The sequence below is a fragment of the Papio anubis genome, chromosome 10 (assembly GCF_008728515.1).
Source record: "Papio anubis isolate 15944 chromosome 10, Panubis1.0, whole genome shotgun sequence".
NCBI lineage: Eukaryota > Metazoa > Chordata > Mammalia > Primates > Cercopithecidae > Papio > Papio anubis.
The window spans coordinates 20,166,411-20,181,811 of record NC_044985.1 but is presented as its reverse complement, the minus strand read 5'-3'; the positions used below and the strand labels follow the sequence as shown (position 1 = coordinate 20,181,811).

Below are 15,401 nucleotides of genomic sequence, written 5' to 3'. Positions count from 1 at the left end.
GTCGCCCAGGCTGCACTGCAGTGGTGCGATCTTGGCTGACTGCAACCTCCGTCTCCCGGGTTCAAGCAATTCTCCTGCCTTAGCCTCTCAAGTAGCTGGGATTACAGGCATGTGCCACCATGCCCGGCTAATTTTTGTATTTTTAGTAGAGATGGGATTTCACTATGTTGGCCAGGTTGGTCTTGAACTCCTGACCTCAAGTGATCTACATACCTCAGCCTCCCAAAGTGCTGAGGCGTGAGCCACCATGCCTGGCAAGTGAGAACATTCTTTACCAACATTTGGTGTTGTCCGTCTTTTTGATTATAGCCATTCTAATGGGTGTGAAGTGATATTCTGGCTTGAATATTCATTTCTATAATGACTGATGTTAAATATCTTTTCAATGGCTTATTAGACATCTGCATACTACTTCAAAATGTCTGTGTAACTTGTTTTTCAAAATCACTCACCATATTGTGAATATTGCTCCCCCCGCCTTTTTTTTTTTTGAGACAGAGCCTCTCTCTGTTGCCCAGGCTAGAGTGCAATGGCACGATCTCGGCTCACTGCAGCCTCTGCCGCCCAAGTTCAAGCGATTCTCCTGCTTCAGCCTCCCAAGTAGCTGGGATTATAGGTGCCTGCCACCGCGTCCAGCTCATTTTTGTAGTTTTAGCAGAGACGGGGTTTCACTATCTTGGCCAGGCTGGTGTTGAACTCCTAACCTTGTGATCCACCTGCCTTGGCCTCTCAAAGTGCTGGGATTATGGGTGTGAGCCACCGTGCCTAGCCTGAAAATTGCCCCTTCTTAATGGTTCTTTAGATAGCTACATAATATTCCTTGTATGAATATACCATAATTTAAGTATTCCTATTGATCAACAGAGTTAGGTTGTTTGTAAATTTTTTTCCTATAGGATAAACTCTTCTGTATATAAATCTCTGTGTGCATTATCCTTAGGATAAATTCTAGGAAATAAAATGATTTCCATATTAGTTTATAATCATCTGCTTGCATATCTGCTCCCCCAAGTAGAGTAAGGGTTAGTGAGGGTAAGGCCTTCTCCTTATTCATCTTTATACACCAAGGGCATAGCCATTTCCTTAATAAATGATTGCTGAAGAAATTTTTGTATAATCTTTTTTCTGTTGTATTTTTGAGACAGAGTCTTGCTCTGCTGTCCATGCTGGAATGCAGTGGCATAATCAGAGCTCACAAAGTCTTGAATTCCTGGGCTCAAGTGATCCTCCCGCTTCAGCCTGCTGAGTAGCTGTGACTACAGTTATGTGCCATCACTTCTGGCTGATTTTCGTAGTTTCTCTAGAGACAGGGTCTTGAGTGGCCTCAAGTGATCCTTCTGCACTGGCCTCCCAAAGTGCTGGGGTTACAGGTGTATGCCATTGCGCCTGGCCTGGATAAACTTTTGATATATATTACTCTAACATAGAAATTAAAATACCGAAAAAAATGTAGAAAACTGTGTATTATTACTATAGAGGAATGGATTCTAAGAATAAGTTAAAGCGATTTTAATGTGATCATGTAATTACTAAATATAAGTAATTACTGAATTAATAATTATTAAACAGCAATGATACATTAAGTTTAGGAGAGTATATGGTCACAAATAGAGATGCCTGAGTGTAGGTGAAGATACAGCTCTGTGGAAAATAGAAAGGCAGTATTACCAAGATAAATTACCAAGTGACTGGGAATGGATGTCTTAAACTCTCTGAAGTTGTGACTAGTTTCATGTACACTTACCTTGCCCGGGGACAAAAGGTCTAGAAAATTGGGGCATGATGGAAAGTGGTGGTCCAGAAGGACGTACAGTTTTCAGAGTGGATAGCTGAGCTGGTGCTGGCGACTGAGCTGGTGAAATAATGGGGCTACTGAGTTGAGGGCTGTGCTGCAATTACAATATGTCAAGAAAATGGGTCAGCATTTTGGGCAGGCTTATTTTTTATTCTTCCTGATTACAAACATGTCCTTGTTAGAAAATAATTCAAACATTATAGAAATATGTAATCTGCAACTCCCAAAAATAAACACTGGTAACAGATTCTTTTTTTTTTTCTTCCTTTTTTTTGTTTTGAGACGGAGTCTCACTCTGTTGCCCAGGCTGGAGTGCAGCGGTGCGATCTCGGCTCACTGCAAGCTGTGCCTCCCAGGTTTACACCATTTTCCTACCTCAGCCTCCTGAGCCTCTTGCCTCAGTCCCAGCCTGTAGCTGGGACTACAGGTGCCCGCCACCACACCTGGCTAATTTTTTTTTTTGTATTTTTAATAGAGATGGGGTTTCACCGTGTTAGCCAGGATGGTCTTTATCTCCTGACCTCGTGATCTGCCTGACTCGGCCTCCCAAAGTGCTGGGATTACAGGCGTGAGCCACTGCGCCTGGCCAACAGATTGTTTCTATGCATATGCATTCATACATTCATTTTTCACAAAAATGGGAACAGACTATACATCCTACTTTCGAAACTTACTTTTTAACCTGGGCAATAATATTGCCGATATTTTTGCATGAGAGAATACATACAGCTAACTCACTCTTTTTTCATATTAAATATTGTAACATTTCATATTTAAATAATTTCATCATTAGAGAATAGTTCCTAAGATTGTAAAAGAATTCCCAGATTTCCCAAATGATGTTAACTTTTATTACACTGCTTTCTCTGTGTGTGTATGTGTGTATACACACCCACATACACACATATATATCACTGTGTCTTTTTGGAACTGTTTGAAAGTGAATTTCACATGATATTCCTTTAACCCAAAATAATTAGTGTCTATTTCCCAAGAACAAGGACTTTTAAAATATAATCAAAATAGAATAATAAAAGCCAGAACATTAACAATAGTATTATCTAATCTACAGTTAATTTAAATTTTGCCAAGTGTCCCACTAATGTCCCTTATAGCAAAAGATAAGAAAAATGTTTCCCTTTAAGTCCAGAATCCAGACTAGAATCAAGGGCTGTGTTGTCATGGCTCTTTAATCTTCTTGAATCTGAAGCAGAATACCACAGTCTCTTCTTTCTTTCATGACTTTGACATTTCTGAAGATTTGTTTCGGAAGATCAGTTATTTTGTAGACTGTCTGTCCCTCAATTTGGGTTTGTCTGCTGTCTCCTCATTAAAAAGTTCATGTTATATATTTGCGGAAGGAACACCAGAGAAGTAATGTGTCCTTCTCAATGGATCATTTCAGAAGGAACCCACTGTCTATCTGTCATCACAGTACAGGTGATATTTACTTCGGCTGCTTTGTGAATGTGGTGCCTATCAGGTTTCTCCACTGTAAATGACAATTCTTTTAATTTGTAGTTCTAAGTATTTTGTAGGGAGATACTTTTTTTTTTTTTTTTTTGAGACGGAGTCTCGCTCTGCCGCCCAGGCTCGAGTGCAGTGGCCGGATCTCAGCTCACTGCAAGCTCCGCCTCCCGGGTTCACGCCATTCTCCTGCCTCAGCCTCCCGAGTAGCTGGGACTACAGGCGCCCGCCACCTCGCCCGGCTAGTTTTTTTGTATTTTTTAGTAGAGACGGGGTTTCACCGTGTTCGCCAGGATGGTCTTGATCTCCTGACCTCGTGATCCACCCGTCTCGGCCTCCCAAAGTGCTGGGATTACAGGCTTGAGCCACCGCGCCCGGCCAGGGAGATACTTTAAAAAAAATTCTGCTTTTCATCAGAATTTCACCCACTAGTTGTGTAACCTCTAGTGGTAACTCTTGCCTGATGGTTTCTTGGTGGTGATCTTCTAATTTCACGATTCCTTCTATATTTATCACTTTACATTACACTAAGGTAAGACAGAGTTTCATTTTCCATTTATTGATTTTATCAGTATGGACTCATGAATTCTTATTTTAGTCTATGGATGATCATTCATTTCTATCACTGTTTTATGCCCCAAACCTCCACTCCTGATCCTGTATTCTTCAACATGTCCCTATTTTTCTTCCATCCCTTCCTTACTTTCTGGCACAGCCAAGATGGCCTATGCCCGCCCATCTGGTACTTTCCCTGCACCAACTCTGGCAGCAGTTATTTTTCTAAGGGGCCCACGTTCCTTTTAATGGAGACTGGTTATTTAGAAACTACCATCTCAATAGTAGGTGTATCTTGTTCTTTTCAGTACCACACACTCAAGGGCATTTTCCTAAATTGCACAGGAATAATCAGTTACACACTGATGAATGTCAAGACTGTTTACAGTTTTTCAATATTACAACAAGGAAAAAAGAAGTATTGGACACATATTTTTGCACTTATTATATAATTTTTACTGGATAAAGTTCCAGAAGCATATCTGTGGATCAAATTCTACATTTTGAAAAATGTCTCCGAAGTGCATTCCAAAGAGCTGTACCAATTTACACTACCACAGAGAAAGTCCAAGAGAGCTTATAACTTGATCTTTGCCAAACTATTACTATGGCAGATTACTGGTCTTCCTGAATTTTCCCACTTATATAAATGAAAAGTAGTTTTATATTTTCATCTGTTTAATGGCCATCGATAGTTTGTGAGCTGATCTATAATAACCTTTGTCCCCCATTTTTTTTTTTTTTTTTTGAGACAGGGTCTCACTCTGTCACCTAGGCTGGAGTACGGTAGTGTGATCACAGTTCACTGCAGCCTCTACCACTCAGGGTCAAGTAATCCTCTTGCTTCAGCCTCCCGAGTAGCTAGAATTACAGGTGTACACCACCACACCTGGCTAATTTTTAATTTTTTTACAGAGATGGGATCTCACTATGTTGTTTGTCTAGGCTGCTCTTGAACTCCTGGACTCAAGTGATCCTTTCTCCTTGGCCTCCCAAAGTGCTGGGATTACAGGTGTGAGCCACTATGCCCAACCTCTATCTTTTAAAAAAAGTTAAAACCTGGCTGGGTAAAGCGGCTCAAGGCTATGATCCCAACACTTTGGGAGGCTGAGCCAGGTGGACCGCTTCAGTTCAGGAGTTCAAGACCAGCCTGGGCAACATGGCAATAACCTGTCTCTACAAAAAATAAAAAAAAAAAAAAAAAAAAAAATTAGTTGGGCATGGTGGTGTGCATCAGTGGTCTCAGCTACTCAAGTGGCTGAGGTGGGAGGACGGCTTGAGCCCAGGAGATGGAAGTTGCAGTAGGCCCAGATCATGTCACTGTACTCCAGCCTAGGTAACAGAGCCAGACCCTGTCTCTAAATGAAAAATTAGCTGGGTGTGGTGTGTACCTGTAGTCCCAGCTACTTGGGAAGCTAAGGTGAAAACACTGCTTGAGCCCAGGTGGTTGAGGCTGCAGTAAGTCATGATTGTGCAAACGCAATCCAGCCTGGGTGTCAGAATGTAACCTTGTCTCGACAAAAGATAAAACCTTTTAATTCTATAAAATTTCAAGTATATAAAAGTATAGATAGAAAAGCATAATGAAATTCCATGTACCCATCATTCAAGTTCAACTGTCATCACCCCTGCTTTGTTTTTCCTGAAGTATTTAAAGCAAATCTCAGCATTTTACTTGTAAATACTTCAGTATACAAACATTTGTATCTAATGGACAACTTTTTTTTTTTTTTTTTTAAATTTTGGACAGAGTCTCGCTCTGTTACCCAGGCTGGAGTGCAATGGCATGATCTCGGAACACCGCAACCTCCGCCTCCTGGGTTCAAGCGATTCTCCTGCCTCAGCTTCCTGAGTAGCTGGGATTACAGGCATACACCACCATGTCCAGCTAAGCTTTGTATTTTTAGTAGAGATGGGGTTTCTCCATGTTGGCCAGGCTGGTCTCAAAGTCCTGACCTCAGTGCTGGGATTACAGGCGTGAGCCACCCTGGCTGGGTCTTTTTTTTTTTTTTTTTTTTTTTTTAAGAGTTAGGGTCTCCCTCTGTTGCTGGGGGGAGTGCAGTGGCATGATCATAGCTCACTGCAGCCTTGAACTCTTGAGCTAAAGCAATCTTGCCTCAGCCTCCTGAGTGGCTGAGACTACAGGTGCACACTGCCATGGCTGAATACTTTTTGTATTTTTCATAGAGATGGGGTTTCACCATGTTACCCACCCTGGTCTCGAACTCCTGTGTTCCAGGCCTGCTTTAGCTTCCCAAAGTGCCGGGATTACAGGCATAAGCCACCGGGCCCGGCCTTAAAAAATATCTTTGGATCATTCCATATCCAAATAAGATCCATATATTACATCTGATATTATACCTCTTGAGTCTCTTTTAATGTATAACAGACCAAGCTCCTATTTCAAAATGCCATCTATTAAAGTAACAGGGCCAATTTGTCAAGTAAAATACTCCACTGGGATCAGGTAACTTGTTTTTGTTTCTTATATTTCCCATAAACTAGTAGCTAGGGTTAGAGGCTTCAATAGATTCAGGTTCAAATTTTGGTAAGAGTATATCATAAATAATGCTGTGTACTTCCTTCTGTGCCACATTACGAGGTAAATAATGTTTGGCTGGCCCACTTTTAGTGATGTTACAACTGATCAGTGGATTCAGGGCTGTCTGTCTAATTCATCCATTTAAAATACCCCTCAAAACTTTTTTTTTTAAGTGAGCAGTTTCTCAACCAAAACTTTTTAATCTAATATTTTTAGGGTCTGCTGATGATTTTCTGGCAATTTTCTAATTCTACCATTGCTTCTGCATTTATTAACTGGATTATTCTCCAGAGAAAATTCCCTTATCAACTATTTGGTTACATTAATATATAGTCATATGGGAAAGGTAGGCTAAATGCTTGTTTTCCTTTACCAAATTTTAGATCTAGTTTATCTTTTGAAGTTAAAAAAAATTTTTTTGAACACCCAGAAGTTAGCAAATAATACTTAAATAAATACTGATTCTTTTTCTTCTTCTTCCTTTTTTTTTGAGACACAGTTACACTCTTAGTTGCCCAGGCTGGAGAGCAATGGCATGATCTTTGCTCACTATAACCTCTGCCCCGCTGGGTTCAAGTGATTCTCCTCCCTCAGCCCCCCAAGTAGCTGGGATGCATGCTACCACCACACCCAGCTGATTTTGTATTTTTAGTAGAGATGGGATTTCACCATGTTGGCCAGGCTGGTCTGAAACTCCTGACCTCAGGTGATCCCCATGCCGTAGCCTCCCAAAAAGTGCTGGGATTACAGAAGAGAGCCACCGCACCCAGCCCAAATTCTTTTATTAATCTGGCTGACAGGATTTCAAATTTAAGCCTTGCAAGTCAATCTTATGTAACAAAAATGTAACGTTTCAAAATGATAATGAGCAAAACCATCTTACCTGGACGATATTGTCTACACTGCTAAACTCTACACACTTCTGTCCTCTCTGGTGATCACAGTAGTATTTGTTTTGTTTCCACTGTGGGGGTGAGTGGGCACAAGATTGTGGATTGTTTGGTACACTGAGCTGCATCATCACCATCCCACCACCAGGTGGCGGTGGTGGCCCAGCTGAAAATCAGAATTAGGATGCTAGTCAATATATTTTAGCCACTAGTTGGTGTTTCTGAACACTAGGATAACAGTAGTAATTTTACATTTCTGAATAAAATTTTACTATTAACTAAGAAAACCAGGTTGAAGCCCTAGTGCATCATACTACAAGTATTGTGTGTTTAAACAGTTACGATGGACTCTGTAGGCCTAAACATCTCACTTATCCTAAAGATAAGTTGGAGTAAACAACAGCTGGAAGAGTAATGAGAGAAGGCATAGGAAATAACCCTAGAGAATATCAATACTTCTGAGAAAGGAGAATCAGGATGGTAGTGATAGCAGCAGCAGAAGGAAAGAAAGAAGTGGACTGCACATTAACCCTGATTCAGTACAGCACCCTCAAAATTGTGGGTGTATCTCACCACATCACAAATTGAGAACCTTTTTGTAGAAATGCCTAAGGAAATTAATCAAACTATTTCTTGTATGAACCAACCATTATCTTATTTTCACTGATTTCTTCATACCTGTACATTGGTGGCCTTGAAGCTGCTGGGAATTGCATGGTGAAGTGGTTCGAGGAAACTGTACTTGTTCTGATCCTGGATGTTGCAGGTAACCTACTGAAGAGCTATGGAAAAAACAAATACAAAAACACAGCATAATGAGAGGAGGATGACTATAAAGATTCTTGAATGGGCCGGACGTGGTGGCTCACGCCTGTAATCCCAGCACTTTGGAAGCCCGAGGTGGGTGGATCATGAGGTTAAGAGATTGAGATCACCCTGGCTAACACAGTGAAACCCCATCTCTACTAAAAATACAAAAAATTAGCCGGGCGTGGTGGCAGGCGCCTGTAGTCCCAGCTACTCAAGAGGCTGAGGCAGGAGAATGGTGTAAACCCAGGAGGCAGAGCTTGCTGTGAGCCGAGATCGCACCACTGCACGTCAGCCTGGGCAATAGAGCGAGACTCCATCTTAAAAAAAAAAAAAAGATGATGTGAATGAACGGTCTGTTGAACGAACAGTTTATTTGTTAAAATAAACAAATTTATTTATTTATTTATTTTTGAGATGGAGTCTCGATCTGTCGCCCAGGCTGGAGTGCAGTGGCGTGATCTTGGCTCACTGCAAGCTCCACCTCCCAGGTTCATGCCATTCTCTTGCCTCAGCCTCCCGAGTAGCTGGGAGTACAGGCGCCCACCACCATGCCCGGCTAATTTTTTTGTATTTTTAGTAGAGACGGGGTTTCACTGTGTTAGCCAGGATGGTCTTGATCTCCTGACCTCGTGATCTGCCTGTCTCAGCCTCCCAAAGTGCTGGGATTACAGGCGTGAGCCACCATGCCCAGCCACAAATTTATTGAAATAAAATTATTTTTCAAAGTGGTTAACAGTAAAAGTAAAATCTAATGCAACTATTTTCTCTGTAAATTTTAAGTAAATACTTTATTGCATAAAAATAACTTTGTTTATGGCAATAACATTGATTTTTAAAAACAAAAATTATTTTTCAAATTGGTTAGCAGTAAAAGTAAAATCTATTTTCTCTGTGAATTATAAGTAATTATTATGCAAAAATCACTGTTTATATCAATGATACTGATTTTTAAAAATGAAGAAAATTATTTTAAATTGGTTAGCAGTAAAAGTCAAATGTAACAACTGTTTTCACTGACAATTATAATTACTTTATTACATAAAAATGATTTTATGTTTATGACAGTAATACCGATTTTTAAAAGCCAGGAAAGGCCAGGCGAGGTAGCTCACACCTGTAATCCCAGCACTCTGGGAGGCCGAGGTGGGTAGATCACAAGGTCAGGAGATTGAGACCATTCTGGCTAACATGGTAAAAACCCGTCTCTACTAAAAAATATAAAAAATTAGCTGGGTGTGGTGGTGGGCACCTGTAGTCCCAGCCACTCGGGAGGCTGAGACAGGAGAATCACTTGAACCCGGGAGGCAGAGGCTGTAGTGAGCTGAGATTGCACCAGTGTACTCCAGCCTGGGCGACAGAGTGAGACTCCGTCTCAAAAACAAAAAAATAAAAAGAACCCAATTCCATCATTCTGTCACTTTTACAGCATATTCTAACTCAAATAATTATTTTGAAACAAAGAAAAATAATTTTACAAAACAAAAAGGTAATATATTTGGTTTTCACAGGGCTACATTTTAGAAAAGAGAATATGCACTATGACGAGGAGACCCAGAAAAATTTTATTTCATACTTTTTTGAGGCCGGAGTCTGCAGCTCTGCCGCCAGGCTGGGAGCACTGGGTGCAGTGGCCCGGATCTCAGCTCACTCTGGCTCCGCCTCCCGGGTTCACGCCATTCTCCTGCCTCAGCCTCGAGTAGCTGGGGACTACAGAAGCCGCCCACTCTGCCAGCTAGTTTTAGTAGAGCCGGGGTTTCACACGTGTGGCCAGGATGGTCTCGATCTCCCGGCAACGTGATCCGCCCGTCTCGGCCTCCCCAAAGTGCTGGGATTACAGGCAGGCACAGCCCGGCCGAAGGTGCATTTCTTAAGCGGCCAAGGCCACGGGTGGCTCTCCCCTGTAATCCCAGCACTGGAGAACTTGGAAGGAAGCGGATCACCTGGAAGAACTCAGGAGTTCGAGACCAGCCCTGGCTAACTATCAGTGAAACCCCTTCTCTACAAAACCACAAAGTAGCTGGTGGTGGGCACCTGTCTGGCTACTTGGGAGGCTGAGTGAAGGCTGCTTCAGCCCTAGGAGGTGGAGGTTGCAGTGAGCAGACCACACCACTGCAATCCAGTACAAGAGCAAAACTCTGTCTCAGAAAGAAAAAAAGTACTAAGAATAGAAACAACAAAGACACATTCCGACATAGTTTAACAAAATATTGACCAAAATTAAAGGCTATTAGTGTGAAACGCATTAAGTTACTGCTGCTTTATTTTTGAAGTCTTTTTTTTTTTGGAAATATGAAATGCATGATATATGAGTATGAAATACTATAATATAAGTATAGAAATACCTATGATACCTGGGATTTATTTCAAACTAATATTGGAGGCTGAAAGGCAGGGTATGAAAACAGATTAGTAATTACAAAATTGGTGATGGGAATATATGGGTTCAGTATACTTCTACATATTTATATATGTTTTACAGATTTCCATAATAAAAGTTAAACAATTCTATCTTTCAGGCTGACAGTTAGTAAAATTAGTAAAGCTCTATGCGTTTTTTCAGGGCGGAGTCTGGCTCATTGCCCAGGCTGGAGTGCAGTGGCGGATCTCAGCTCACTGAAGCTCTGCCTCCCGAGGTTCACAGCCATTCTCCTGCTTCAGCCTCCCAGTAGCTGGGACTACGAAGCCATACACCTAGCCAACTAGTTTTTGTTTTAGTAGAGAGACAGGGTTTCACTGTGTTAGCCAGGATGGTCTCACGATCTCCTGACCTCGTGAGCCACCCGTCTCGGCCTCCCAAAGTGCTGGGATTTACAGGGCTGAGCCACCGCCCCCGGCCTTTTTTTTGAGGCAGTCTGGCTCTGTCACACCAGGCTGGAGTGCAGTGGGCATGATCTCGGTTCACTGCAAGCTCCCGCCTCCTGGGTTCCGCCGATCTCCTGCCTCAGCCTAGAAAGTAGCTGGGACTACAGGCACCCACCACCAGGTCTGGCTAACTTTTTGTATTTTTTTTTTTTTTTTTTTTTTTTTAGTAGAGACGGGGTTTCATATGACATATGTCAGCCAGGATGTTCTCGATATCCTGACCTCATGATCTGCCCACCTCGGCCTCCCAAAGTGCTGGGATTACAGGCATGAGCCACCGCGCCTAGCCAGCTCTATGTGTTTTTAGAGGCAGTAACTCAGAGTGGTTCAATAAAAGGGAAAAAGAGATATAAACGGAGGATTTAATAGGAAGTGATTTTGGATGGTAAGTGAAAACAGTACTTTCTGAAATTTATGTTAATTATGATTGGAATGTGTAATATAAGTATTAGCTACCTGTGGAAATAATACAGCTTAAGAGATGGTCTGTAAATGTGCCGAAATTGAGGAAAACAGAAAGGTCCCCATAGGTGGAAGGTTTTTTAGGCTCTGTTCTAACCCATGTGAACAGCTCTCCTGGGCCATGCCCCTCACTCTGATCTTGTTCGCTAAGGTCTGAGACATGTGGGTAAAAGCAAGCCATCATGCAAAGGGAAGGGAACACTCAGGTCACTGAGGTCAGCAATATAGCCCATACTCTACTAAACTACAAACTGCGATTCCACTTTACCACTCTAGTGGGTTTTAGTACAGTTAGAATAAAACAGGTTTCTAGCACTAGATTACCCGTTAGGTAAATGAGTAAGAATCAAGTTTTAGAACTATGTAAATGAGTTCCAGGCCTCTACTAATCTTCTGAGAGATATGTAGATAATTCAAGGGACATACAGACTAGGCAATGAGACACCCTCTTAAATCACTTAAACACGTTAGAAAAAAGAAAGCATATAAGTCAGTATTTACACTCTCTCTTTAAAAATACAAATTATACGAGAGATGAATCAGCTCTGTAGTAATTTCAAAACTTTCTCCTCCTTTGGAAGACAGGAGGGAAAGACGGGGACTTTTAAAGTAAAGCACCAGGCCTAGTCATTCAAAGTTGATATTCTACCCTTTAACAGAAAAATGAAACATCAATCTCAAATAATCTCATTTATTCCCAAACTTCCTGAAAAGTCCTGACATAAAACTATGAATATGTAAACTAAAAAAATAAAAATATCCACTTTCAAATGTATTAAAGCTGCTGCAATAAAAATTACTACCAGTATTTTTTTCCTAACTTAGGAGCTGCCTCTTCTCTGTGTAAGGTAGAGCCAGGCAAACTGCTGTGAAATGCTTCTACAAGATCACTGGAGACTGATGAATGACATTATAGGATATCCCACAGGTTTCTTCTGAGTTTTTTTTTTCTTTCTTGAGATGGAGTTTTGCTCTGTTACCCACGCTGGAGTGCAGGGGCGCGATCTCGGCTCACCGCAAGCTCTGCCTCCCGGGTTCACACCATTCTCCTGCCTCAGCCACTCGAGCAGCTGGGACTACAGGTGCCCGCCACTACGCCCGGCTAATTTTTTTGTATTTTTAGTAGAGACGGAGTTTCACCGTATTAGCCAGGATGGTCTCGATCTCCTGACCTCATGATCCGCCCGCCTTGGCCTGCCAAAGTGCTGGGATTACAGGCGTGAGCCACCGCGCCCAGCCCTTCTTCTGAGTTTTTTTTTTTACAGTGCTCATCTTATTCCTTCAACATTATAGGGTAATTCAGAGAGATTCCCCTTCTCTCCAGTTAATTATTTCTTCATTCTTACCATGTTTTGGAATTGAAGCCATGATAAAAAAAAAATGACAAATATAATGTATTTTGAAAGTTAGAAACTTACTTCATCAAAGTGTGATTTTATTTTATTATTGTTTTTAAATAGACAAAGCCTCACTCTATTCCTCAGGCTGGAATGCAGTGGTGTTATCACAGGTTACTGAAGCACTGAACACTTGGGCTCAAGTGATTCTCCTACCTCAGCTTCCCGAGGAGCTAACTACAAGCGCCCACCATTGCTTAGTATCAAGCAATATCAACGCTTGATATTAAGATATATTCACTAGATCTTGCAAATTCAAGTGACAATACATTGCTATTTTAATGCCTTTGACATTTAATACTTGACCTAGGGCAAAGCCCCATGTATTTGGGTGTCAGAAAGGAGCACGGGGCTGAGTTCCAACTCTACTTGTTATTTGTTATGTGTGTCTCAACATGTTATTTGAACTTCAGCTCTTTCATCAATAAAACATGCAATTAGCACTTGTCTTACCAAACTATGATGAAAGATTTGGGCAAATAATTCAAAGTGTAAACAGCCAAACATAAAAATGTACAACTTCATTAATAATCACAGAACCAAATTAATATATGCTGCCGTTTATGAAATGTGAAAACAATAAAGCAGAGTCAGTACATATTGGGACTGTGAATCAAAGATTTTGGCAAAATGTACCATGGACCTTATTAACAGTCATATCCTTTAACCTACTAATTCCCTTCTAAGGACTCATGCCAAGGCAGGAATTAAAATTGCTTACAAGATGGCTCAATAAAGTAAAAAGATATGACCTAAATGTTCTGCAGTAGGGTAAATATATTATTATATATTCATAAAATATAAGAGTATGATCATTGGACCTATTCAATGAGAAATTTTTAATGGGATGAAAAAATTTTTACTATAGTAATAAGTAGAAATATATACAAGTAAGATTTCACGGCCGGAAGTAATTGGCTCAAGCCTGTAATCCCAGCACTTTGGGAGGCGAGATGGGATCCGAGGTCAGGAGAGATCCCGAGAGACCATCCTGGCTAACACAATTAGAAACCCGTCTCTACTAAAAATACAAAAAAAAAAAAAAAAAAAAACTGGGCCGAGGTTAGGCCTGTAGTCCCAGCCTTCGGGGGGAGGCTGAGGCAGAATAAGCGTAAACCAGGGCTGAGGAGCTTGCAGTGAGCTGAGATCCGGCCACTGTACTCAGCCACAAGGCGACAGGCGGGAACTCCGTCTCAAAAGGGAATTTCACCTGACTAAGAACTCCTGTAAGAGGCTGGTGTAGTGGCTCATGCCTGTAATCCTAGCACTTGAGGAGGCCAGGGCGGATGGATCACTTGAGGTCAGGAGTTTGAGACTAGCCTGAAACCCTATCTCTGCTAAAAATACAAAAATTAGCTGGGTGTGGTGGTGCATGACTGTAGTCCCAGCTACTCCGGAGGCTGGAGGCCAGAAAAATCCACCCTGAATCCGGGAGGCGGAGGTTGCAGTGAGCCAAGATGGCACCACTGCACTCCACCCTGGGTGACAGAGTGAGACTAAGTCTCAAAAAAAACCAAAAACCAAAAACCAAAAAACAAACAAACAAAATATATAAGAAAAGCAGAAAGACTGAGAAAAGTATTAACATGCCAACAGTAGTCAATTTAGAGTTATGGGACTATGAATGATTCTTGATGATTTACACTTTTTGCTATTTTCTAAAAAAGCATGCATACATTTTGTAACTGTAAGAATGCTACTTTAAGAAATGTTTTAGAAAGCTAAGAAAGTTTAAGCTTTTTAAATGTTTATAGTAGAAAGTTAATTTCAATGAAACAATCAGAATGCTTTAGAAATCTTCACAGCAGGCTGGTGGCGGTGGCTCAAGCCTGTAATCCCAGCACTGGGAGGCGAGGCAGGCGGATCACGAGGTCGGGAGATCCGAGACCATCCTAGCTAACGAGTAGAAACCTCATCTCTACTAAAAATACAAAAATAGCCAAGTGGCCAGGCCTGTAGTCCCAGCCGAGGGAGGTGAGACAGGAGAGAATGCGAAACCGGGGAGGCGGAGGTTGCAGTGAGCTGAGATCCACGGCCACTGCACTCTCGAGCCAGGGGGCGAAGGCGAGACTCCGTCTCAAAAAAAAAAAGAAATCACTGGCAGATGTCAAGAGTAGTATGGCCATTTGAAGATGTTTTATGCTGATATTCTGCAATACCGGCAGCCTTCAATTTGGCCGGTGTGGTCAGCTCCGCGCCTGTAATTAGCACTGGGAGGCCGAGGCAGGCAGATCCTTGAGGTCAGGAGGTCCCGAGGGAACATCCTGGCTGACATGATGAAACCCCGTCTAAAAACAAAAAATTAGCTGGGGCGTGGTGGCGGAGTGCCTGTAATCCCATTGCCTCTCCAGGAGGCTGAGGCAGGAGAACTGCTTAGCAGTCCTAGAGGCAGGGCTGCAGTGAGCTGGTTTCCACTGCACCTCCAGCCTGGGCAAGCCGAGGCAAGACTCTGTCTCTAAATAAATAGAATGAATAAAATAACCAATTCATTGGTGGGACTAGATGCTCCAGCTGAACTGTAGTCTAGTCTGGAAAAACACCAGCTTTCTGCCTCATAAGCTTTCTCAAAGTCATAGTGATTTCCATTTTATATATATTTGTTGTGATGCGGGTATATATAC

The 15,401-nt window shown here is 41.8% G+C and overlaps 1 protein-coding gene across 27 annotated transcripts in view; it reads right to left on the bottom strand.

Annotated features, from left to right (window-relative positions):
- The window catches only part of R3HDM1 (R3H domain containing 1), a 198,121-nt gene that overhangs the window by 7,816 nt on the left and 174,904 nt on the right, over nt 1-15,401 (bottom strand). For 26 of the 27 annotated variants that reach the window (XM_031651725.1, XM_031651740.1, XM_031651722.1 and 23 more), the window contains 3 exons: nt 7,928-8,031; nt 7,243-7,415; nt 1,745-1,889 (listed from right to left, as the gene is read on the bottom strand). In XM_031651725.1, coding sequence (XP_031507585.1) covers nt 1,745-1,889; nt 7,243-7,415; nt 7,928-8,031 — 422 coding nt within the window. The remainder of the gene's footprint in view (nt 1-1,744; nt 1,890-7,242; nt 7,416-7,927; nt 8,032-15,401) is intronic. The other variant, XM_031651744.1, reaches the window with a different exon arrangement.